At 41.1% G+C, this 25,849-nt stretch overlaps 1 protein-coding gene across 9 annotated transcripts in view; it reads right to left on the bottom strand.

The window, feature by feature from the left end:
- The window catches only part of LOC311300859 (centrosomal protein of 95 kDa-like), a 350,199-nt gene that overhangs the window by 52,074 nt on the left and 272,276 nt on the right, over positions 1-25,849 (bottom strand). For 7 of the 9 annotated variants that reach the window (XM_084425491.1, XM_084425490.1, XM_084425487.1 and 4 more), the window contains one exon: positions 10,025-10,096. The exons of 1 other annotated variant lie outside the window; for it this stretch is intronic. In XM_084425491.1, the coding sequence (XP_084281617.1) occupies positions 10,025-10,096 (72 nt within the window). Of the gene's footprint in view, positions 1-10,024; positions 10,097-18,651; positions 18,752-25,849 lie in introns of those variants that run through there. One more of the 9 variants, XM_084425494.1, reaches the window with a different exon arrangement.

A 25,849-nucleotide genomic window follows, 5' to 3' on the forward strand; every position in this document is an offset into this window, starting at 1 on the left:
TTCGAAACTTCTCACGCTCCTTCAGGACAACGTGCTGATGACCCATACCAAGTTTCGTAACAATTCGTTCATGCATTCTTAAAATACAGTATTTTAGCACAAAATTCAAAATGGCCGACAGTCAAAAGGGCCGATATGGTAAAACTGGATATCACACGAATCGGCATATTGCCCTGAATGTAACGATACCAATTTTATGATTTTTGGACAAACTGTTCAGAAGTTATAAGCAAAAATAGCCATTTTTCATATCTCCGGACCAGTAGGTGGCGCTGCGCCGAAACGCAGCATGTAGCCTCAGGTCATGCTTGTGAGTACATGTACCAAGTTTGGTCTGAATACGATAAACCGTTGCGGAGATACAGCCTTACGACTGTTTTTGCTAGAGCTACGTAAAATGTATTCGTGCGTTTATCGAAAACGGTTTGACGAATCAATTTGAATTCCATAACTTTTGGTCAACACTGCCTGAAGATGATCTGGTTCAATTTTCGTGCAAATCGGACAAACCGTCTAGGACGAGTTCGAAAAAGTAGCTTTTTCAGAAAATTAAAAATGGCGGCCATATTTATATGACGGAAAATGACATCATAGGGTGCAATCGAATCGGCATGAGCTCAGAAATAAGAGGAAAAAAGAATTTTGTTGATTGGCCTTACGGTTCAAAAGTTATTAGCAAAATAAAAGTGAAACTTTGGACAGGTGGTGGCGCTAGAGGGAATGACTTAGAAACACAAAAATTGGTGTATTTAATGTTGGGACTGTCCTCTATCAGAATGTCAAACCAAAACAACTTTCCCGCAATCGGTTCTATGGGCTGCCATAGACGCCCAGTCGGAAGAAGAATAATAATAATAATAATAATAATAATAAGAACCGGAACAAACACAATAGGTGCCTCCGCACCTTCGGTGCTTGGCCCCTAAATATAGCTGCAAGCAGCCATTACCGGCGCCAAGCAGAATAAGACGACAAGACATGGCTGAAGGTGTCAGATCAACTGCAACAATGAGCAATTACAGACATTTAAAGAGGATTTTAGACGAAATGGCTGAAAAATCATAGAAACAGTAATTAAAAATATAATTTAATTGATTATCACTTTCGACAAGTAGGTGGCGCAGTTACAAAACTGATGTGGTCAGAGTGAAGTGACAATGTCACATACAAAGTTTGTTGTCAATATGTCAAGGCATTGCAGAGATAAAGCCTGAATAGTGCTATTGGCATCATGCCTCAACTTTGCTGCTGCGCTATACGAAAATGGTTTCGTCTATCGACAAGAAATCCATAACTTTTAGTCGGCACGGTCTGGAGATGATACGATTAGATTTTGGTGAAAATCGGACAAACGGTCTAGGAGGAGTTTGAAAAAGTAGGTTTTGACTGAAAATCAAGATGGCGGACAGGAAGTTTGGCCAAATAAGGAAAACTTGGTATCTATGTTCTCGGCTTGACCCAAGGAATCTATTAAGCATTTCAATAGCCAGATTTATTCAAAAGTTATTAGCCTTTTTGGAAATTGTTACAACTTTTGACCACTAGGTGGCGCTGTCTCGAAATATTTTGGGTACCTTCAGGGGATGGTGCTGATGACACAATCTGAGTTTCGTAATATTAAACCAATGCATTTGTTTAGTATAGCATTTTATTTCACAAAATTGTATGGAAGTCAATGGGAATTTCATGTTTTGTTCTATTATAGCGCCACCAAGAGGCTCAGTCCCACCATTTTTTGTATGTGTCCTCAGAGTGAGCCCATACATATGTGTGTCGATTTTGGTGAAAATATCTCAATTATCTTCGGAGTTATAGACATTTATATGAAAAAACACGTAAAAAATGACTGACACATGACTTTAATTGGAATTTACTACCTCTAGACATCAATATTTTCGTATTTGGGCTTTAACGTTTAGTTAACAAGCTATGATTCCAAACTTCTGACGGTGGTTTCGTCTCGATCGGACAAACGGTTTCGAAGATATCGCCTAATGTTTTTTAAGTGCTAAATCACAACGCTACACAAACCGTAAGGCGAAACCTAGCATATTTGGTATCGTTGGACTCGGCAAGGATTCAGGAGTCTAATGAGATGAGTTTGGTGAAAATAAGTCGACCACACCCAAAGTTATAAGCATTTGAAAAATAAAATTCACCACTAGGTGGCGCTGTTTCGAAACTTCTCACGCTCCTTCAGAACATCGTGCTGATGACCCATACCGAGTTTCGTAACAATCCGTTCATGCGTTCTTAAAATACAGCATTTTAGCACAAAATTCAAAATGGCCGAAAGTCAAAATGGCCGATATGGTAAAATTTTATATCAGTCGACTCGGCATGTTGCCCTGAATCTAACGAGACCAATTTTATGATTTTTGGACAAAATGTTCAGAAGTTATAAGCAAAAATAGCCATTTTTCATATCTCCGGACCACTAGGTGGCGCTGCGCCGAAACGCAGCATGTAGCCTCAGGTCATGCTTGTGATGACATGTACCAATTTTGGTCTGAATCCGATAAAGCGTTGCGGAGATACAGCCCTACGACTGTTTTCGCAAGCGCTACGTAAAATGTGTTCGAGCGTTATTCGAAAACGGTTTGACGAATCAATTTGAATTCCATAACTTTTTGTCAGCACTGCCTGAAGATGATCTGGTTCAATTTTCGTGCAAATCGGACAAACCGTCTAGGACGAGTTCGAAAAAGTAGCTTTTTCAGCCCATTCAAAATGGCGGCCATATTTATAAGCCGGAAAATGACGTCATAGGGTGCAATCGAATCGGCATGAGCTCGGGAATCAGAGGAAAAAAGAATTTTGTTGATTGGCCAAACGGTTCAAAAGTTATTAGCAAAATAAAAGTGAAATTTTGGACAGGTGGTGGCGCTAGAGGGATTGGTTTTAAGACACCAAATTTGGTATGGTGACTTTTCGGACTGTCCTCTATCATTGTGCCAAATTTCATAACTTTCCCGCAATCGGTTCTATGGGCTGCCATAGACTCCCATGGCGGAAGAATAATAATAATAATAAATATAGCTGCAAGCAGCAATTACCGGGGCCAAGCAGAATAAGACGACAAGACATTTCGACATGTTTGAAAGTGTCAGACCAACTGCAACAATGAGCAATTAAAGACATTTAAAGAGGATTTTAGGCAAAATGGCTGAAAAATCATAGAAACAATAATTAAAAATATGATGTAATGGATTATCACTTTCGACCAATAGGTGGTGCAGTTACAAAACTGATGTGATGTGGTCAGAGTGAAGTGACAATGACACATGCAAAGTTTGGTGTCGATATGTCAAGGCATTGCAGACATAAAGCCTGAATAATGCTTTTAGCATCATGCCTCAAATTTGCTGCTGCGCTATATGAAAACGGTTTCGTCAATCGACACGAAATCCATAACTTTCAGTCGGCACGGTCTGGAGATGATATGATTCGATTTTGGTGAAAATCGGACAAACGGTGTAGGAGGAGTTCGAAAAAGTAGGTTTTTAATGAAAATAGCATTTTATTTCACAAAACTGTATTGAAGTCAATGGGAATTTTATGTTTTGTTCTATTATAGCGCCACCAAGAGGCTCAGTCTCACAATTTTTTTTACGTGTCCTCAGAGTGAGCCCATACATATGTGTGTCAGTTTTGGTGAAAAAATCTCAATTTGCTTCAGAGTTATAGGCATTTATATGAAAAAACACGTAAAAAATGACTGACACATGACTTTGTTTGGAATTTACTACCCCTAAACATCAATATTTTCGCATTTGGGCATTGGCGTATAGCTATCGACCTATGTTTCCAAACTTCTGACGGTGGTTTCGTCTCGATCGGACTAGCGGTTTCGAAGATATAGCCAAATGTTTTTTAAGCGCTAAATCACAACGCTACACAAACCGTAAGGCAAAACCTAGCATGTTTGGTATCGTAGGACTCGGCAAGGTTTCAGGAGTCTAATTAGATGAGTCTCGTGAAAATAAGTTGACCACACCCAAAGTTATAAGCATTTGAAAAAAAAAATTCACCACTAGGTGGCGCTGTTTCGAAACTTCTCAGGCTCCTTCAGGACAACGTGCTGATGACCCATACCAAGTTTCGTAACAATTCGTTCATGCATTCTTAAAATACAGTATTTTAGCACAAAATTCAAAATGGCCGACAGTCAAAAGGGCCGATATGGTAAAACTGGATATCATACGAATCGGCATATTGCCCTGAATGTAACGATACCAATTTTATGATTTTTGGACAAACTGTTCAGAAGTTATAAGCAAAAATAGCCATTTTTCATATCTCCGGACCAGTAGGTGGCGCTGCGCCGAAACGCAGCATGTTGCCTCAGGTCATGCTTGTGATGACATGTACCAAGTTTGGTCTGAATCCGATAAAGCGTTGCGGAGATACAGCCCTACGACTGTTTTCGCAAGCGCTACGTAAAATTTGTTCGTGCGCTTATTGAAAACGGTTTGACGAATCAATTTGAATTCCATAACTTTTTGTCAGCACTGCCTGAAGATGATCTGGTTCAATTTTCGTGCAAATCGGACAAACCGTCTAGGACGAGTTCGAAAAAGTAGCTTTTTCAGCACATTCAAAATGTCGGCCATATTTTTAAGCCGGAAAATGACGTCATAGGGTGCAATCGAATCGGCATGAGCTCAGGAATAACAGGAAAAAAGAATTTTGTTGATTGGCCTTACGGTTCAAAAGTTATTAGCAAAATAAAAGTGAAACTTTGGACAGGTGGTGGCGCTAGAGGGAATGACTTAGAAACACAAAAATTGGTGTATTTAATGTTGGGACTGTCCTCTATCAGAATGTCAAACCAAAACAACTTTCCCGCAATCGGTTCTATGGGCTGCCATAGACGCCCAGTCGGAAGAAGAATAATAATAAATATAGCTGCAAGCAGCAATTACCGGGGCCAAGCAGAATAAGACGACAAGACATTTCGACATGTTTGAAAGTGTCAGACCAACTGCAACAATGAGCAATTAAAGACATTTAAAGAGGATTTTAGGCAAAATGGCTGAAAAATCATAGAAACAATAATTAAAAATAATTTGTAATGGATTATCACTTTCAACCAATAGGTGGTGCAGTTTCAAAACTGATGTGATGTGGTCAGAGTGAAGTGACAATGACACATGCAAAGTTTGGTGTCAATATGTCAAGGCATTGCAGACATAAAGCCTGAATAATGCTTTTAGCATCATGCCTCAAATTTGCTGCTGCGCTATACGAAAACGGTTTCGTCAATTGACACGAAATCCATAACTTTTAGTCGGCACAGTCTGGAGATGATACAATTCGATTTTGGTGAAAATCGGACAAACGGTGTGGGAGGAGTTCGAAAAAGTAGATTTTGAATGAAAATAGCATTTTATATCACAAAACTGTATTGAAGTCAATGGGAATTTCATGTTTTGTTCTATTATAGCGCCACCAAGAGGCTCAGTCCCACAATTTTTTTTACGTGTCCTCAGAGTGAGCCCATACATATGTGTGTCAGTTTTGGTGAAAATATCTCAATTTGCTTTAGAGTTATAGACATTTATATGAAAAAACACGTAAAAAATGACTGACACAAGACTTTGTTTGAATTTTACTACCCCTAAACATCAATATTTTCGCATTTGGGCATTGGCGTATAGCTATCGACCTATGTTTCCAAACTTCTGACGGAGGTTTCGTCTCGATCGGACAATCGGTTTCGAAGATATAGCCAAATGTTTTTTAAGCGCTAAATCACAACGCTACACAAACCGTAAGGCGAAACCTAGCATGTTTGGTATCGTAGGACTCGGCAAGGTTTCAGGATACTAATTAGATGAGTCTCGTGAAAATAAGTCGACCACACCCAAAGTTATAAGCGTTTGAAAAAAAAAATTCACCACTAGGTGGCGCTGTTTCGAAACTTCTCAGGCTCATTCAGGGCATTGTGCTGATGACCCATACCACGTTTCGTAACAATCTGTTCATGCGTTCATAAAATACAGAATTTTAGCACAAAATTCAAAATGGCCGACAGCCAAAATGACCGATATGGTCAAATTGGATATCAGTCGACTCGGCATGTTGCCCTGAATCTAACGAGACCAATTGTATGATTTTTGGACAAACTGTTCAGAAGTTATAAGCAAAAATAGCCATTTTTCATAACTCCGGACCAGTAGGTGGCGCTGCGCCGAAACACAGCATGTAGCCTCAGGTCATGCTTGTGAGTACAAGTACCAAGTTTGGTCTGAATACGATAAACCGTTGCGGAGATACGGCCTTACGACTGTTTTTGCTAGCGCTACGTAAAATGTATTTGTGCGTTTATTGAAAACGGTTTGACGAATCCATTTGAATTCCATAACTTTTTGTCAGCACTACCTGAAGATGATCTGGTTCAATTTTCGTGCAAATCGGACAAACCGTCTAGGACGAGTTCGAAAAAGTAGCTTTTTTTGAAAATTCAAGATGGCGGCCATATTTTTATGACGTCAAATGACGTCATAGGGTGCAATCGAATCGCCATGAGCTCAGGAATCAGAGGAAAAAAGAATTTCGCTGATTGGCCTTACGGTTCAAAAGTTATTAGCAAAATAAAAGTGAAACTTTGGACAGGTGGTGGCGCTAGAGGGAATGACTTAGAAACACCAAAATTGGTGTATTTAATGTTGAGACGGTCCTCTATCAGAATGTCAAACCAAAACAACTTTCCCGCAATCGGTTCTATGGGCTGCCATAGACTCCCATGGCGGAAGAATAATAATAATAAATATAGCTGCAAGCAGCCATTACCGGGGCCAAGCAGAATAAGACGACAAGACATGCCAACATGTCTGAAAGTGTCAGACCAACTGCAACAATGAGCAATTAAAGACATTTAAAGAGGATTTTAGGCAAAATGCCTGAAAAATCATAGAAACAATAATTAAAAATATGATTTGATGGATTATCACTTTCGACCAATAGGTGGCGCAGTTACAAAACTGATGTGATGTGGTCAGAGTGAAGTGACAATGACACATACAAAGATTGGTGTCAATATATCAAGGCATTGCAGATATAAAGCCTTAATTATTGCTATTAGCATCATGCCTCAACTTTGCTGCTGCGCTATACGAAAACGGTTTCGTCTATCGACACGAAATCCATAACTTTTAGTCGGCACGGTCTGGAGATGGTACTATTCGATTTTGGTGAAAATCGGACTAACGGTCTAGGAGGAGTTCGAAAAAGTAGGTTTTGACTGAAAATCAAGATGGCGGACAGGAAGTTTGGCCAAATAAGGAAAACTTGGTATCTATGTTCTCGGCTTGACCCAAGGAATCTATTAAGACCCGTGGCATTTCAATAGCCAGATTTATTCAAAAGTTATTAGCCTTTTTGGAAATTTTGTTATAACTTTTGACCACTAGGTGGCGCTGTCTTGAAATATTTTGGTTGCCTTCAGGGGATGGTGCTGATGACACAATCTGAGTTTCGTAATATTACACCAATGCATTTGTTTAGTATAGCATTTTATTTCACAAAACTGTATTGAAGTCAATGGGAATTTCATGTTTTGTTCAATTATAGCGCCACCAAGAGGCTCAGTCCCACAATTTTTTTTACGTGTCCTCAGAGTGAGCCCATACATATGTGTCTCAATTTTGGTGAAAATATCTCAATTCACTTCGGAGTTATAGACATTTATATGAAAAAACACGAAAAAAATGACTGACACATGACTTTGATTGGAAATTAGTACCCCTAAACATCAATATTTTCGCATTTGGGCATTGGCGTATAGCTATCGACCTATGTTTCCAAACTTCTGACGGTGGTTTCGTCTCGATCGGACTAGCGGTTTCAAAGATATAGCCAAATGTTTTTTAAGCGCTAAATCACAACGCTACACAAACCGTAAGGCGAAACCTAGCATGTTTGGTATCGTAGGACTCGGCAACGATTCAGGAGTCTAAAAAGATGAGTTTCGTGAAAATAAGTCGATCACACCCAAAGTTATAAGCATTTGAAAAAAAAAATTCACCACTAGGTGGCGCTGTTTCGAAACTTCTCACACTCCTTCAGGACATCGTGCTGATGACCCATACCAAGTTTCGTAACAATCAGTTCATGCGTTGTTAAAATACAGCATTTTAGCACAAATTTCAAAATGGCCGACAGTCAAATTGGCCGATATGGCAAAATTGGATATCAGTCGACTCGGCATGACGCCCTGAATCTATCAAGACCAATTTTATGATTTTTGGACAAACTGTTCAGAAGTTATAAGCAAAAATAGCCATTTTTCATATCTCCGGACCTGTAGGTGGCGCTGTGCCGAAACGCAGCATGTAGCCTCAGGTCATGCTTGTGAGTACATGTACCAAGTTTGGTCTGAATACGATAAACCGTTGCGGAGATACGGCCTTACGACTGTTTTTGCAAGCGCTACGTAAAATTTGTTCGAGCGTTTATCGAAAACGGTTTGACGAATCAACAAGATTTTAATAACTTTTTGTCACCCCTGCCTGAAGATGATCCGATTCAATTTTCGTGCAAATCGGACAAACCGTCTAGGACGAGTTCGAAAAAGTACCTTTTTAGGAAAATTCAAAATGGCGGCCATGTTTTTATGACGGAAAATGACGATATAGGGTGCAATCGAATCGTCATGAGCTCAGGAATCAGAGGAAAAAAGGATTTTGCTGATTGGCCTTACGGTTCAAAAGTTATTAGCAAAGTAAAAGTGAAACTTTGGACAGGTGGTGGCGCTAGAGGGAATGACTTAGAAACACAAAAATTGGTGTACTTAATGTTGGGACTGTCCTCTATCAGAATGTCAAACCAAAACAACTTTCCCGCAATCGGTTCTATGGGCTGCCATAGACTCCCATGGCGGAAGAAGAAGAATAATAAGAACGGGAACAGATACAATAGGTGCCTCCGCACCTTCGGTGCTTGGCCCCTAATAAGAAACGGAACAGATACAATAGGTGCCTCCGCACCTTCGGTGCTTGGCCCCTAATAATAATAATAATAAGAACGCGAACAAAAACAATAGGTGCCTCTGCACCTTCGGTGCTTGGCCCCTAATAATAATAATAAGAACCGGAACAAACACAATAGGTGCCTCCGCACCTTCGGTGCTTGGCCCCTAATAATAATAAGAACGCGAACAAAAACAATAGGTGCCTCCGCACCTTCGGTGCTTGGCCCCTAATAATAAGAACGGGAACAGATACAATAGGTGCCTCCGCACCTTCGGTGCTTGGCCCCTAATAATAATAAGAACCGGAACAAACACAATAGGTGCCTCCGCACCTTCGGTGCTTGGCCCCTAATAATAATAAGAACGGGAACAGATACAATAGGTGCCTCCGCACCTTCGGTGCTTGGCCCCTAATAAGAACTGGAACAGATACAATAGGTGCCTACGCACCTTCGGTGCTTGGCCCCTAATAATAATAATAATAAGAACGCGAACAAAAACAATAGGTGCCTCCGCACCTTCGGTGCTTGGCCCCTAATAAGAACGGGAACAGATACAATAGGTGCCTACGCACCTTCGGTGCTTGGCCCCTAATAATAATGTTACCTGAGCACCAAGTCATATTACAATGATTTCTGAAAGATCATGTGACACTGAAGACTGGAGTAACGATGTAGAAATTCAGCTTTGCCATGACAGGAATTAATTACATTTTAAAATATATTAAAATAGAAAACAGTTTTTTTTATTTGTAATAATATTCCACAATAATACTGTTTTTGTATTTTTGATTAAATAAATGTAGCCTTGGTAAGCATAAGAGAATTCTTTCAAAAACATAAAAAAAAAAGTAATGTGTCCAAACTTTTGACAGGTACTGCATTTATTATAAGATCTTGTTAAACAAGATCACGTGGCATTCTCTACAGTTGTAGTAAAAAGTTGAAGACTACTAGGCAACTTCTCCTAGGCAGTACTGGTCTGAAACAAATATTACACAAAGGGGTGGAAAATATTAATTTATAGTTCATGGAGTCGGCAAACACTCACCTTTTCCTGTGCTTTCGTACGAATTTGTATGTCTTGCCTTTCATGGGCTAAGGTTTCGGCCAATAAAGAAAACTGTAAAAGGACAAAAAGTACTTGATGCATGACACAAACTAATGTACATGGTCAACACAATTTAAATCAAAGCACTAAATTAGTAAAGATTAAACAACAGTGGTTTTTGCAGTTGTATATACCTGATATGAAGTCACAGAACTTTAGCTGAAAATATGTATTAATATTTCATACTCTGTGTATTTAAGAACAGCCAATGGAACATTAATAGCTGCCTTAGGTTTAATATTCTGTTCCAAAGATGATCAGATTACTGTTTCCAGAAAAAACACGTATGCTAAATTTGTTTTTAATCATGTTAAGAGCCCATAAAATACCTGAAACATCTAACTGAGTAAGGAACAAGACACTGCTTCAGAAGCTGACACTAAGAACTAGGGCTGCCCCCAACTAAAGAATTTTAGAGGCGACTAGTAGTTGTTCATTTGAACCATTAGTCGACTAATCACACATTTATACTAAACCACACTAATATATACTAAAGCATAATGAGCCTTTAATAGACTATATAGGCGTAATATATAGCCTATTTCAAGCTCAAGCGCATGCTAAAGCTTGCCATAAACTGCCAGCAAAAGTAATTATTATGGATGTGTCTGAAAAAATAGCAAGGAGACATTAATTATTTATTAATAAACTAGTGTTTTCTGAGTCAGTGTCAGCTGCAAAGATGCTGTATAGTGGACGAGCCTTTGCAGAGAGAAATACACCCTTCATACGGATTTTATTGATCAGAGTGTATTTGTTTTCGATTCAAATCGGCTTGTTTAAAAGTAGACATTTCAAGCTTTCTATAGATTTTTGTTAGTGTTGATGTATTTTATTCATGCTCATTGTCATGTTCCTGGTTTTGTCATGTGCTCCCCTTTGTCATGTGATCCAGCCATGTGTCCAATGCTGTCATTGGTTCATTGTCTTGATTATGTTCACAGGTGTGTCTTGTTTAGGTATTAGTCCACGTTTTTATATAGCTCTCATGTTTGCCATGTTACTTTGTCTAGTATTGATGTTGTAACCTACTGTTGGTGAGTGTATTTATGTTCATGCCATGTCTTTGTATCAAGTAAAGCCTGTTTTGGATTGTTTTTGTCACTTCGCTGATCTTTAAATAAACTGCATATGGGTTCAAGTTCATCTCGCCTACAGTGGACATATGTTACGGCTTGCAAGTTAGATCTTTGGTTAAATTTCTTTGCGCATATGTAAACAAGTGCTCGCACAACTGTGGTTGATTTCATTTTCCACTCGAGCCCAAGGCACAGACCTGCCCAGGCATGTCATGCTAGCAAGCGACTGAGTTCCACTCGACAATAAGACAGATTTCAAGATGGAAGCAGAAATAGCGGCGGCATCTGCTAGTCTGGTGTCAAATGATGGCTGTGACGAAGATGAACATCCCTGGCCATTTGTGAGAAATGGTTTCTTATGTTGGAACGAAAGAGTGGATGCTTACCCAAAGATACAAAAATATTGGCATGTAAAAACTCACTGTCCAACCTCAAGATACATTTTGAGGTCTTCAAATTAAACTGTTAATTTTTCAAGTCTGAAACTACAATTTTTTTTTTTTTTTTTTTACTTAAAACTTGGCAATAAACATTTAACCTTTTTTTTAATTAAAAGAAAACTAAATGAAAGAGACAGTTAAAACTGAACACAATCTTGCTGCTCAATCTGTGTATAGAACAATTTTATATATTTTTGTTCCTTTCATAATTTGTATTTATTTGTACTTTTACTTTCAATACTTAAGTATGTTTAAGTATGAAAAGTATTTTTTGATATTAAGTACAATAAATATCACAAACTTTAAAACTTTTACTCAAGTAATATTCTTAATAGTGGCTTTAACTTCAACCAAAGTCATTTTCTGGTATGATATATACTTTTACTCAAGTGTGGCTTTCTGGTACATCATCCACCACTGCCAATATGGCAGAAAGCAAATCCTGTTTGTTTTTTTTATTTTACAAAAGTACAAAGTTTTGTTGTTGTTTACACATATAAAAGTAGACCGTTTTGAATGATGGATTACTCTTATCTGTATGACCATAAATGACTGAGTATTTTAAGTTGTTTCCACTGTTATCAGGAAAAATGCAAGTGACCGCACCAGCACCTCCATTTCATGCAGTAAGTGTGCTATACACTCTGCACAAACACTTGGATATGCGCCTAATAATAGCGCCCATTTTCTAGGTTAACGTTGGAGCGAGCGGCCAAGTAAAGTTAATAATACTTGCATGTTTAAAATGATAAGCCATATTTGAAATTAATGAGTGATAGGAGAACATTTGGATTCCCTGCCCGACACACTGTAATTACCACAAGTACCTGCCATTAACAATCTGTCCGTCACAGGCTGCGTGACTTTGCCACTTCCTGTGGAGTTTTTTTTTCTGCAACTAACCGAGTAATACAATTTTGGTCGACCAAGCCTCTTCTCATTGACTGTTAGGGGGCAGCCCTAATGGTGTGCCCATTGTCCAGGTGTGACGACTGTCTTAAGCACATATAGATTAGATTTATTAGCTGGTGCTAATAAACTCAGATTTCCTATGAAGGAAGCAAAAGCAGGACAAAGGAGCATCTCATTCCCTACTCACGGAACTACGGTTACATATGAAACCGAGACGATCCCTTTCATAGGGCACTCGACACTGCATCAGTAGTGCTATGTAAACAGTATACCACAGTACCATACTACAAAGTAGCTGCTGGTTCCAAGTAAGAACTCCTGAAACATAGGACTGAAACCACTCTCTGATGGCACAGAGACTGCCTTTGCATATCAAGATGCATCAGATCAGATTGATGCTATGTGTATGTGAAAGAAGGAAAACAGTCACACCCAGAACTAAATTGTTCAGAACCACTTTAGGGGTTGGTCAACCAACAGAGTAAAAAACTCATGACACAAATGGGTTCTAGGCTGCTAATCTACCATCATGAAAAAACAAGCCATCTAAATTAAGGGGGTCACACACCAGACGAGAAGTGCAGTGGCATGTCGCATCTAGGACAACTCAAGGTATCGCACACCGCCTGGGGCCTCAGCTTATCTGGGGGACCCACGGCCGCGAAACTATTAGAGTAATCAGAGTGTCTATTTACACTATGTGCAAATAGCCCACCTTGTTGGCAGATACAATTGTCTGGTTAGGACAGACAATAGTATTCAAAAGTCTATAATTTGTAAATAGTAGTGGCTTTTGCAAAGCAAGCAGAGTTTGAATCCGCCTTTTGCCCGAACTCGTTCTTCTCACTTTTTCCATCACATATAAGATTGGAAAGGCATTTATTTTCAATTAATATGCAAAAAAATATGTGAAAATTGGAACCTAATGGTTATTTAACCCCTGAGGCGCCGGCGCGTTTTGCTGGATTTTCTTCACATAGTAGCACAATAAACTTAAATTACTCCGTCATTTATGGTCATACAGAAAAAAGAAATATGAAAAAAGAATCTGTGATATGTCTACTTTTGTATATGTCCACTTACAATCAAATCAAAACATTGTGCTTTTGTAAAATAAAGAAAATAAACAGGGTGTGCTTTCTGTCTCTCCGTCGTGGTGAACTTTTTTTTTCTTGAGCACGTCTATAAACTGAAACAAAACTCAGCGAATACTTGTCACACATTTATGAGCCATATATCTTTATAAACATTTAAGTGTGTACTTTTAAATGATCGGATTCAAACTGAAAACAAATATTCTCTGTTTAAGTAATTTGTATAAAACCAACAAGATGTCCAGTATCTCAAACCCTTGCTCATTATTTTTTATTTGACCACGCCCACAAAAGAGATTCACATGCAAATCTCCACATGGAACGGAGACGTAGTCGACTGATTGGGATTAGGCTTAGGGAGCCTGTCATCTTCTGAGTATTGTTAAAACGAGCCAATGTACATTGGCGTGCGTGAACTGCATCACAAGCTCCGCCCTGCAGCACGGGTATAAATACTGAAGTGGATGCACGCACCAGTTGTTTTTCGCTGAGGAGCCGAGCGGAGCCTGGAGTCAGTGGTGGTCCAGCAATAAAAACAGTTTTCTTTAAAAACAGGATTTTTAACTCAGCTGCCTAGCTTCCCCCAAGGGAAGGTCTCCGAGTGCAGTAGCACCAGAGATAAGTCCCAAGAAGGTATAGAGGGGGCGCAAGGCGAATTCAGTCTCCTTGCTCCCCTCAGGAACCCGACGATCAAGTCGTGCTTCCCTAAGGATTAGATCCACTGCATCATGATGTGCGTTAATATAAAGGCAACATACATTTTAAGGGCGGAGGTAGACAGCCCTCGCTCCGACCCATCTTGCAGCAAAGAAGCACAGAAGTGATCGAACACCTTCGGGGGTCTTCCCGTGAGAAGAACACCAACAACAACGAACAGGTTCCACTTCAGGTCGTAAGCCTCACTTTTTAGAGGGCACTCTCGCAGAAGTGATGGTATCTACATTCTTGAGGTAGATAGCTGAACCTCCACATCGAGACCTGGAGTTCCCAGAGGTCTGGTGCCAATGGTGCCCTGTCCCTGAGATGTCTCAGAGGAATGGGTCAGGAAGCAGCTGTCGAGAGGAGCAGTTCGGGGGAACGAGGTCCAGTTGGGCCATTAAGGGGCAACTAAGAATACCTGCTCCTTCTCCTTCCTTACTTAGCACAGTGTTGTGCAAGAAGGCTCACTGGGGATTTTTAATGCATTTTGCATGCGGGTCAGCTGAATGCCAGTGTCTCCGTGTTTCAGGGAGTAAACAACTGGCAAGGGGAAGAGTTCGGAGAGGCAACAGATGTAACTGTGTGGCCCCGAAGTGATCCCAGAACAGCTGGAACATCTGGGGATGGAGTCTCCACACTCCTCGGCTACAGGCTGTCTTGAGGCCTCCTGGGCAGCACGATTGAGCAAGCTGGAACTTAAAGTGGAAGAAGAGACCTCAGAAGCTTCTGACTCCATAGGAGGTGGTGGCGGGCGAGTTGTGACATGCGAGGGAAGCGTATGAGCAATGGTCGCTGTACTGGGCAGCGCAGGCTTGCTGAGCAGCGGCATCAAGCAAGGGAACTGCTAACAACTCGAGGCAACGGATGCCAATGCAGTGGGAGATTCGCCCAGACCCCCGTTACTGCATGGCCGTTATACGTGGCCCCTCAACTGGTGTTCACCAGACATTTGTTCTAGGAGCGTTTGGCCCGGAGAATCAAAAGGTCTGAACACGGCTGAAAGTTTGTCGGCAGGCGGGGTGTTGTTAACACACGGAGCCCGAAGCGGGGTCTAAGTGTGTAGTGCAACTCTTACCTGTCTCTACATGGCAGCAGAGAGTGCGTGAGAAGGTGTGACCGGGTCCTCGAACCGCACCCAACTGCTGGCTGGCGATACAAGAGGTAGCTGAGGGGTGCAAGGTTTTACAGGGTCGCACACCACTAGACTGGCCCTCTTGGGACCCAGGAACAGAGGAAACTGCTCTTTCTTTGAAGTGTGGGTACCGCCAGCTCTGCTGTATTGGGAGCCAGCGGCGGAACAGACACACACACACACACATACAAAACAAAGACTCCACCCGGCCCTCCACCGGGGGGAGGGAGTGGATAGGTGACCAACTCCAAGAGCACCCCCTCCTCCATCCCTGAGTGGCCTGCTCAGGAAGGCTTTCGCTGTCGCTTGCCACCTAGCTTGGCAGCACCTGGAGAGGGCTGGGCACCCCTACTGCGTCTGGCTCCATGCTGAGGCCTGGCTGGAGGCTGTTGCGGAGGCCCGGCGGGACAACGCTCTCGGTGACGAGCAGGCAGAGGAACTGCCACCGGCAGCGGTGTGGAGGCAGCAGCGAGCCGCCGGGGCAGGATGTGCCGGATGGCCTCCGTCTGCGCTTGGGCGGCAGAGAACTGTTGGGCGCAGCTCTCCACCGCGTCACCGACCAGCCCAACCTGGGAATTTGGGGAGACCAGGAACTGAACATTTTCCGCACCTGCCATTTCAACCAGGCTGAGCCAATGATGGCGCTCCTGGACCACTAAGGTGGACATCACCAGACCGGTCGCGCACGCCACGACACTCGTGCCCCGGAGGGTAAGGTCAGATGCGGTGCAGAGCTCACCTATGAGCACATGGTCTGGCCTACCCTCGTGCATGTCCATGAGTGCTGGCCTGATAGACCTGTAGCAGCGCCATGGCATGCAAGAAGAGGTGGCTTGACCTCAGGCTTTGTAAGCTCTGCCCGTCAGAACTCACAGGCCTTGGCGGGGGGACACGAGGATCCCCCGTCCAAAAGGCAGCGGCTGCCGGACACAGGTGCACCTGTGTTGAGACAGACCGCTCCACTGGAGGGATAGCCTTGCAACCCTTCACCACTCCTCCGTCAAGGATAGTGAGCTATTCGGGCAGTTTCTGGCAGAGAAAGGTGCCGTCCATGACCTGGTAAGCTCTCCATGCACTTCGGGAAAGAAAGGTACTGGGGTGGCAAGCTGAGAACCAGCGCGGCCTGTCCCAAGATACCAATCATCCAACCAAGACTGTTCGGGACACAGTGGAGGATTCCACTCGAGCCTGACAGCCTTGGCGGCCCGTTTCAGCATAGCTGATGTTTCTGGACCTGGCTCGGGCAACGTTACACTCCCAAAGGGAGATAATGCAGCGAAGTCATCATTTCCAGAGGTCAGCTCACCCATCCTGATCGGCATCCTGTCCTCTGGAGGGGCCCTGAATGAAACGGCTGGTCGGTCCATTACAGAGGAACCAGCATGCTCAATGGGGGGCTCCACCAGCTGCGATGTGATACAGTAGTAAGGGGCCCACAGGGATTGGTTACCAGGCTTGGAAGCCTCACTCAGATCACCCATCCCCACACGGCGCCGTAGCGGGGGATGGTAATGGGGACTCGATCTCAACACCACTATAGTCATATTCTCGCAATGAGAACATGAACTATCCACAAAAGCTGCTTCAACATGCTGTATACATTTTTTTTTTTTACAAACACATGATACAACTATTGTGACCGTCCATTTGGGGGGACAAGGAACGATCGCATCCAGAAATGCACAGGTGGAATGGCATCTTGAAAAAGACGCAAACGCACCCGTGTTGCTCTTCCAGGAAATGGGACCCATCACCAGTGCCGGAGCACACAGGGGAATGACCGCGGCAACACTGAACAGTGAACTGAAACAGTGAAGCACTCACTTTTCCGCCCTCTAACCAGCCCTCAACAAACACAGAAATTTGATGCTGTTAAAACAGCAGTTAAGAGCTCAAAGCTCGTGATCACCGCTGCACTGGCGCTGTAGAACCACCAGCACTGGGAGAGCCTTCCAAGAAGAACACCGACACACTTGCTCATTGTAAACAACAGCACTCTTCAGAGACATCGACACCGATCAGCTCTGAAGTGAAAGACAACTGGTGCGTGCATCCACTTCCGTATTTATACCTGCGCTGCGGGGCGTAGCGTATGATGCAATTCACGCACGCCAATGAACATTGGCTCCTTTTAACAATACTCGAAGATGACAGGCTCCCTAAGCGTGATCCCAATCAGTCGACACGTCGACTATGTCAAACGCAAGCGACTGAAAGGGAATTAGTACCGTAATTATAACAGTATTCATATACACTTGTGTCACATAGCACAGTTGTCACTCTTTCACCTAGATATCATCATATAGTCTGTGTCTGTTCCCCGAATTAGGAAATACAAAAAACTCCCAAACCCATTTAAGGGTAATAATTTAATTGATGTTCAACAAATAAAAAACAGATATAATACAGATGAACAAATGATAAAGCTCGGGTTGCTGAAAATTCAATCCCTTACTTCAAAAGCACTTATTGTTAATGATATGATTACAGGTTATAACCTAGATGTGCTGTGTTTGACAGAAACCTGGCTAAAACCAAACGATTACATTACTTTAAATAAGTCCACCCTCCAAGATTATGGTTATAAACATGAACCTCTTCTGAAAGGCAAAGGGGGAGGTGTTACTGTAATTTATAGTAATATCTTCAGAATTACTAAGTCGTCCAGTTTCAAATATAATTCTTTTGAAGTGTTGGTGCTTAATGTAACACTATCTAGTGTAAATGATAAATCACGTTTGAGATTTGTGCTGGCTACTGTATACAGGCCACCAGGGCACCATACAGACTTTATCTGCAGCCAGTACTAAATCTGATAGAAAGTTCTTTGATAAAGTTGGTGGTGATTTTAATATACATGTAGATAACAAAAAAGATGGATTGGGATTGACATTCTGAACTCTATTGGAGTAATGGCTCGTTTCCACTGAGCGGTACGGTACGGTACAGTACAGTACAGTACGGTTCCACGTATCGGCTAGTGTTTCCACTGCCAACAGTACCCTTGCTTGATAGGTGTGGTGTGGCCTATGCCGGAAAGAAGCGATCAACGTAATTTTCGCGCGAAGAAGAAAGCAACATAAACAACAATGGATGACATACAGCAAATCTTGTCCTTGCATCTCGGCATGTGGCTGTTTGTCACAAGAAGACAAGCGCCGACATTAGGCGTTTCTCAATACCAAGTACGCAAAGTTCGGACTTACCAACTCAGGAGAACGACTCATGAGGACGCGAGTCCGGTGATTCTGCAAATGGAACAGCACGCTCTTGAAAGCGTCACTCAGCTCTCTCTGCTACTCTGGTTATCTCTGTATGTATATTTTAGGCAACAATAAAATTAAATGTTATAAAACACCACTCTGCCTCTTTTTGTTTTCATTTAAAGAAATCTTAAACATTATAGCCACACAAATGTGGTTCAGGCAACGCGTATTGATTATATTCACTGCATGTTTAACGTTAGCCTATTTATGACAAAACGAAATATAAAACACAACCCTGCCTTTTTTCGTTTCAATATAATATAAAAAAAATTTACATTTTAATATGGTCCAGGCAATACGTGCATTTGTACTAAACAACAGATGTTGCAGTAAACAATATTACAGTGATCACCTTCACTGTAATAAAATTAAAAATGACAAAACTCAACCCAGTCTCTTTTTGTTAAATTTTAGTTTTATCAATATTAGCCATTATAAAAGTATAAGTATAAGGTACAAGAAGCTATACAATAAGAAATAAAGCAAACAATTCAGTCAAACATACAAAGTCAGCGCTCTAGTTTAACCTTACAACGGTAAAGTTATAAAGAGCTTAAATATATACAGTTATGAAACTTCACTTAGCCCTCAGCCAAAACGATTACCAGGGAACAAATTATAGATTCACGAGACCAAATATCGCCCATTAGATATACACAAGACAAATTATATCTCATGTTTAACCACTACTGAGACGTCAGAGTCAGCGGCAAACGTCATAACGACTAGCCGAGGAAAGGCTGTTCCAGGTGGGGTACATGAGCGCCGAGCGCCCGGTGATCGCCTGGATCTCACAACCTGGATCAAATTTTCATAAATCTTTATAAACAAACCACAGATTTGTGCTTTAAACAACTACATTCTCGCCTGATAAACTCTTAAAACTACGTTTCGTGACACAATAACAGTAGTATTATATTTCAACTGTATAGTAAAAATGGCGCTTCTTATGTTGTCATTCCCCTTGTAGCACGCGCAAGTGATGATACTCTGTCAACCAATCAACATTCTGCAGTGAGTCTAGCTCCACCCTTTAGTACCGTACCACTGTGCTAGGTAGGAAAAAGTGGTACGGTACGGTTCGGCATTTTGGTACCATTCACAACTTTTGACAGTGGAAACGGAAATAATTGCGTACCGTAATGTACCGTACCATACCGCTCAGTGGAAACGAGCCATTAGACAACACGTGTCAGGACCTACTCATTGTTGTAATCATACTCTAGATCTAATATTATCACATGGAATCAATGTTAATGCCGTTGAAATTCTGCAGCAGAGCGATGACATCTCAGATCATTATCTAGACTCGTGTATACTTCATTTAGCCAAGGCTGCAAAACCGACTCTGTTTTACAAATACACTCACCTAAAGGATTATTAGGAACACCTGTTCAATTTCTCATTAATGCAATTATCTAATCAACCAATCACATGGCAGTTGCTTCAATGCATTTAGGGGTGTGGTCCTGGTCAAGACAATCTCCTGAACTCCAAACTGAATGTCAGAATGGGAAAGAAAGGTGATTTAAGCAATTTTGAGCGTGGCATGGTTGTTGGTGCCAGACGGGCCGGTCTGAGTATTTCACAATCTGCTCAGTTACTGGGATTTTCACGCACAACCATTTCTAGGGTTTACAAAGAATGGTGTGAAAAGGGAAAAACATCCAGTATGCGGCAGTCCTGTGGGCGAAAATGCCTTGTTGATGCTAGAGGTCAGAGGAGAATGGGCCGACAGATTCAAGCTGATAGAAGAGCAACTTTGACTGAAATAACCACTCGTTACAACCGAGGTATGCAGCAAAGCATTTGTGAAGCCACAACACGCACAACCTTGAGGCGGATGGGCTACAACAGCAGAAGACCCCACCGGGTACCACTCATCTCAACTACAAATAGGAAAAAGAGGCTACAATTTGCACGAGCTCACCAAAATTGGACAGTTGAAGACTGGAAAAATGTTGCCTGGTCTGATGAGTCTCGATTTCTGTTGAGACATTCAGATGGTAGAGTCAGAATTTGGCGTAAACAGAATGAGAACATGGATCCATCATGCCTTGTTACCACTGTGCAGGCTGGTGGTGGTGGTGTAATGGTGTGGGGGATGTTTTCTTGGCACACTTTAGGCCCCTTAGTGCCAATTGGGCAGCGTTTAAATGCCACGGCCTACCTGAGCATTGTTTCTGACCATGTCCATCCCTTTATGACCACCATGTAACCCATCCTCTGATGGCTACTTCCAGCAGGATAGTGCACCATGTCACAAAGCTCGAATCATTTCAAATTGGTTTCTTGAACATGACAATGAGTTCACTGTACTAAAATGGCCCCCACAGTCACCAGATCTCAACCCAATAGAGCATCTTTGGGATGTGGTGGAACGGGAGCTTCGTGCCCTGGATGTGCATCCCACAAATCTCCATCAACTGCAAGATGCTATCCTATCAATATGGGCCAACATTTCTAAAGAATGCTTTCAGCACCTTGTTGAATCAATGCCACGTAGAATTAAGGCAGTTCTGAAGGCGAAAGGGGGTCAAACACAGTATTAGTATGGTGTTCCTAATAATCCTTTAGGTGAGTGTATGTTAGACCTATCACTTCTACCACTAAAGATTGCTTTATTAATAATCTTCCTGATCAGTTTCATCATCTCAGCATCCCAAATAGCTTAGAAGAACTCGTTATTGCGACAGAAACTTTTAACTTTCTCTTTTCCAGCACTTTAGACACATTTACTCTGCTGCGCTTAGAGAAGATTAAAGGAAATAGTCCAACACCGTGGTACAACAAGCACACTCAGGCCCTTAAGAGAGCAGCCAGAAAAATGGAGCGCAAATGGAAGAACACTAGAGGTATTTCGCATTTCATGGAAAGAGAGCACGATTGCATACAGAGAGCCCTTAAAAGCTGCTAGATCTGCTTAATTTTCAACCCTATTAGAAGAAAATAAACAAAACCCTAGGTATTTATTTGAAACAGTGGCTAAACTAACGAAAAATAAAGCTTCAAGCCCAGACGTTTCCAAGCAGCACAGCAGTAATGACTTTATGAACTTCTTTCCTTACAAGATTGATAATATCAGGGAGAAAATGATAACTATGCAACTGTCTACTACAGTATTGCATCAGGCAGTGCATTGTAGTCTCCTTTAGGAAAAATTTGATTCATTCATTGCTATAGGAGAGGAAGAATTGACTAAACTCATTAAATCAGCTAAATTGACAACATGTGTGTTAGACCCTATACCGACTAAGCTATTGAAAGAGATCCTTCCAGAGGTCATAGATCCTCTTCTTAATATCATTAATTTATCTTTGTCATTAGGATACGTACCAAAAACTTTTAAGCTGGCTATGATTAAACCGCTTGTTAAAAAAACGCAACTTGATCCTACAGAATTAGTCAATTACAGGCCGATTTCGAATCTACCTTTTCTGTCAAAGATACTAGAAAAGGCTCACAACTATGTTCCTTTTTAGAAGGAAATGATATCTGCGAGGATTTTCAGTCAGGATTTAGACCGTACCATAGTACTGAGACAGCTCTCAGAGTCACAAATGATTTGCTCTTATCATCCGATCGTGGTTGTATCTCTCTATTAGTGTTACTCGATCTTAGTGCTGCATTTGACACTATCGACCACAGCATTCTTTTAAATCGACTAAAAAGTTATGTTGGCATCAGTGGAATTGCATTAGCATGGTTTAAATCATACTTATCTGACCGTTATCAGTTTGTAACAGTAAATGAAGAGATGTCTTATCGATCAAAAGTTCAGTATGGCGTACCACAAGGCTCAGTACTAGGACCGTTGCTGTTCACTCTGTACATGCTACCCTAAGGAGATATCATTAGGAAGCATGGCATCACGCCCTGATGAAATTTACAATTCACAAAATTAAAGGAATAATTTTCAACTACTTAATTCTGAAAAAACAGATTCTAATTATTGGACAAAAAACTTAAAACCCCACGTAATAACCTAGAATGCAGACTGTCTCACACTTGATGGCTTTTCTGTCAAGTCTTTGTTGTCGGTTAAGAACCTGGGTGTGCTCTTTGATACCAATCTTTCATTTGAAAGTCATGTGTCTAGTATCTGTAAAACTGCATTTTTTCATCTTAAAAATATATCTAAATCACGTCATATGCTCTCAATGACAAATGCGGAACAATTAGTTCATGCGTTCATGACTGCTGGCGGTAGATCCTTTTCCTCTCTAGCACCAAAACTTTGGAACAATCTTCCTAACATTGTCCGGGAAGCAGACACACTCTGTCAGTTCAAATCTAGACAAACACATCTATTTGGCCTAGCACACACATAACACATTATAGACTTATATAATTCAATGTTAGGCTGCATAGATTAGGTCAGCCGGAACCGGGAACATTCCCCATAAATCCTGATGTACTTGTTACATCATAAGAAGGATGGTGTCTACGCTTATATTAGTCTCTCTGTTTATCCCGAAGTTTACCGCAGTCTGCCGTTATGAAGGACTAAAAATGACAGAACGAAAAATAAATAAATAAATAAATAAATAAAAGTAGAAATAAATAAATAAATGCAGAAATAATAGTGAAAATAAATACATTTTGGTAATATAAATGGCTATTTCTGTATTTTTACATGTATTTATTTATTTATTTATTTATTTATTTATGCATTTCTATATGTATTTATTTATGTATTTCTACATTTTGGACCAGCTGTAGTTTGTTTATTAAGCATGCAGGGCAACCACCCATAATAGCATTACTATAATCTAGCCTTGATGTCATGAACGCATGAACTAATTGTTCTGAATTTTTCATTAGCCCCTTTCACACAGCGCGATGATCCCGGCAAATTGCCGAGAAATTGCCAGAACGCCTTCTGTGTGAACGCAAACACGACCCGGGAATGATGCCGGCATCGATGCTGGGTTGGGGACCTAGTAACATTACCGTGTTCAGTCCCGGAACGCGCGCTGTGTGAACAAAAGCCGTAATAATGCCGTGTCGTAGTGATGACGCTGAAGCCGGGATCGTTCGCCAGCTGTGAAACGGTACGTAAATGCGCAAGTTTATGATCGAATCAGAGCAAAAAATGCACAAGTGTGGTTTCTCATGAGAGAAATCGCAGCTCATAAGCAAACTTAAGACGCTGCTGAGACATTACATGTCACGTATGTCACGTGTCTTTACGGGATTTTTACGTGTTGTGTGTGAACGCACTCTCTGATTCCGGAAAATCACTGGCAGTGTGAATGAACCAAAATCAAACGAGCCCGGGTCAAATCCCGTGTCACTTTATCCGTGTATTTTCCGGAATCTCTGTGTGAAAGGGGTTATTGAGAGCATGAGACGTAATTTAGATATATTATTAAGATGAAAAAATGCGGTTTTACAGATACTAGACACGTGACTTTCAAATGAAAGATTGGTATCAAAGAGCACACCCAGGTTCCTAACCGACGACGAGGACTTGACAGAGTAGCCATCAAGTATTAGACAGTATTCTAGGTTAGTATGTGAGGATGTTTTTTTGTCCAATAATTAGAATCTCTGTTTTTTCAAAATTAAGTAGTAGGAAATTGCTAGTCATCCAGTTTTTTTTTATCAGCTATGCATTCCGTTAATTTTGTGAATTGGTAAGTTTCGTCAGGGCGTGAAGAAATATAGAGCTGCGTATCATCAGCATAACAGTGACAACTAATGTCATGCTTCCTAATGATATCTCCCAAGGGTAGCATGTACAGAGTGAACAGCAACAGTCCTAGTACTGAGCCTTGTGGTACACCATACTGAACTTGTGATCGATAAGACATCTATTCATTTACTGCTATAAACTGATAACGGTCAGATAAGTATGATTTAAACCATGTCAATGCAATTCCACTAATGCCAACATAATTTTTGAGTCTATTTAAAAGAATGTTGTGGTCGATAGTGTTAAATGCAGCACTAAGATCGAGTAACACTAATAGAGAGATACAACCACGATCGGATGATAAGAGCAAATAATTTGTGACTCTAATGAGAGCTGTCTCAGTACTATGGTACGGTCTAAATCCTGATTGAAAATCCTCACAGATATCATTTCTTTCTAAAAAGGAACATAGTTGTGAGGATACTGCCTTTTCTAGTATTTTTGACAGAAAAAGTAGATTCGAAATCGGCCTGTAATTGACTAAATCTGTAGGATCAAGTTGCGTTTTTTTAACAAGCAGTTTAATCATAGTCAGCTTAAAAGTTTTTGGTACGTATCCTAATGATAAAGATGAATTAATTATATTAAGAAGAGGATCTATGACCTCTGGAAGCATCTCTTTCAGTAGCTTAGTTGGTATAGGGTCTAACATACATGTTGTCGATTTAGATGATTTAACGATTTTAGAAAATTCTTCCTCTCCTATAGCAATGAATGAATCGAATTTTTCCTTAGGGAGACTACAATGCACTGCCTGATGCGATACTGTAGTAGACGGTTGCATAGTTATAATTTTCTCCCTGATATTATCAATCTTATAAATGAAGAAGTTCATAAAGTCATTACTGCTGTCCTGCTTGGAAACGTCTGGGCTTGAAGCTTTATTTTTCGTTAGTTTAGCCACTGTTTCAAATAAATATCAAGGGTTTTGTTTATTTTCTTCTAATAGGGTTGAAAAATAAGCAGATCTAGCAGCTTTTAAGGCCTCTCTGTATGCAATCGTGCTCTCTTTCCATGAAATGCGAAATACCTCTAGTTTTGTTTTCTTCCAGTTGCGCTCCAATTTTCTGGCTGTTCTCTTAAGGGCCTGAGTGTGTTCGTTGTACCACGGCGTTGGACTATTTTCTTTATTTTCTTTAAGCGCAGAGGAGCAACTGTGTCTAAAGTGCTGGAAAAGAGAGAGTTAGAAGTTTCTGTCACAATATCGAGTTCTTCAAAAATATCTGGGATGGTGAGATGATGAAACTGATCAGGAAGATTATTAATAAAGCAATCTTTAGTAACAGAAGTGATAGGTCTAAAATATTTGTAACACTGAGTCGGCTTTGCAGCCTTGGCTAAATGAAGTTTACATAAGACTAGATAATGATCTGAGATATCATCGCTCAACATTGATTCAATGTGATAGTATTAGATCTAGAGTTGATTACGAAAATGAGTAGGTC

This window comes from Rutilus rutilus, assembly GCF_951802725.1.
Source record: "Rutilus rutilus genome assembly, chromosome: 12".
Taxonomy (NCBI): Eukaryota; Metazoa; Chordata; class Actinopteri; order Cypriniformes; family Leuciscidae; genus Rutilus; species Rutilus rutilus.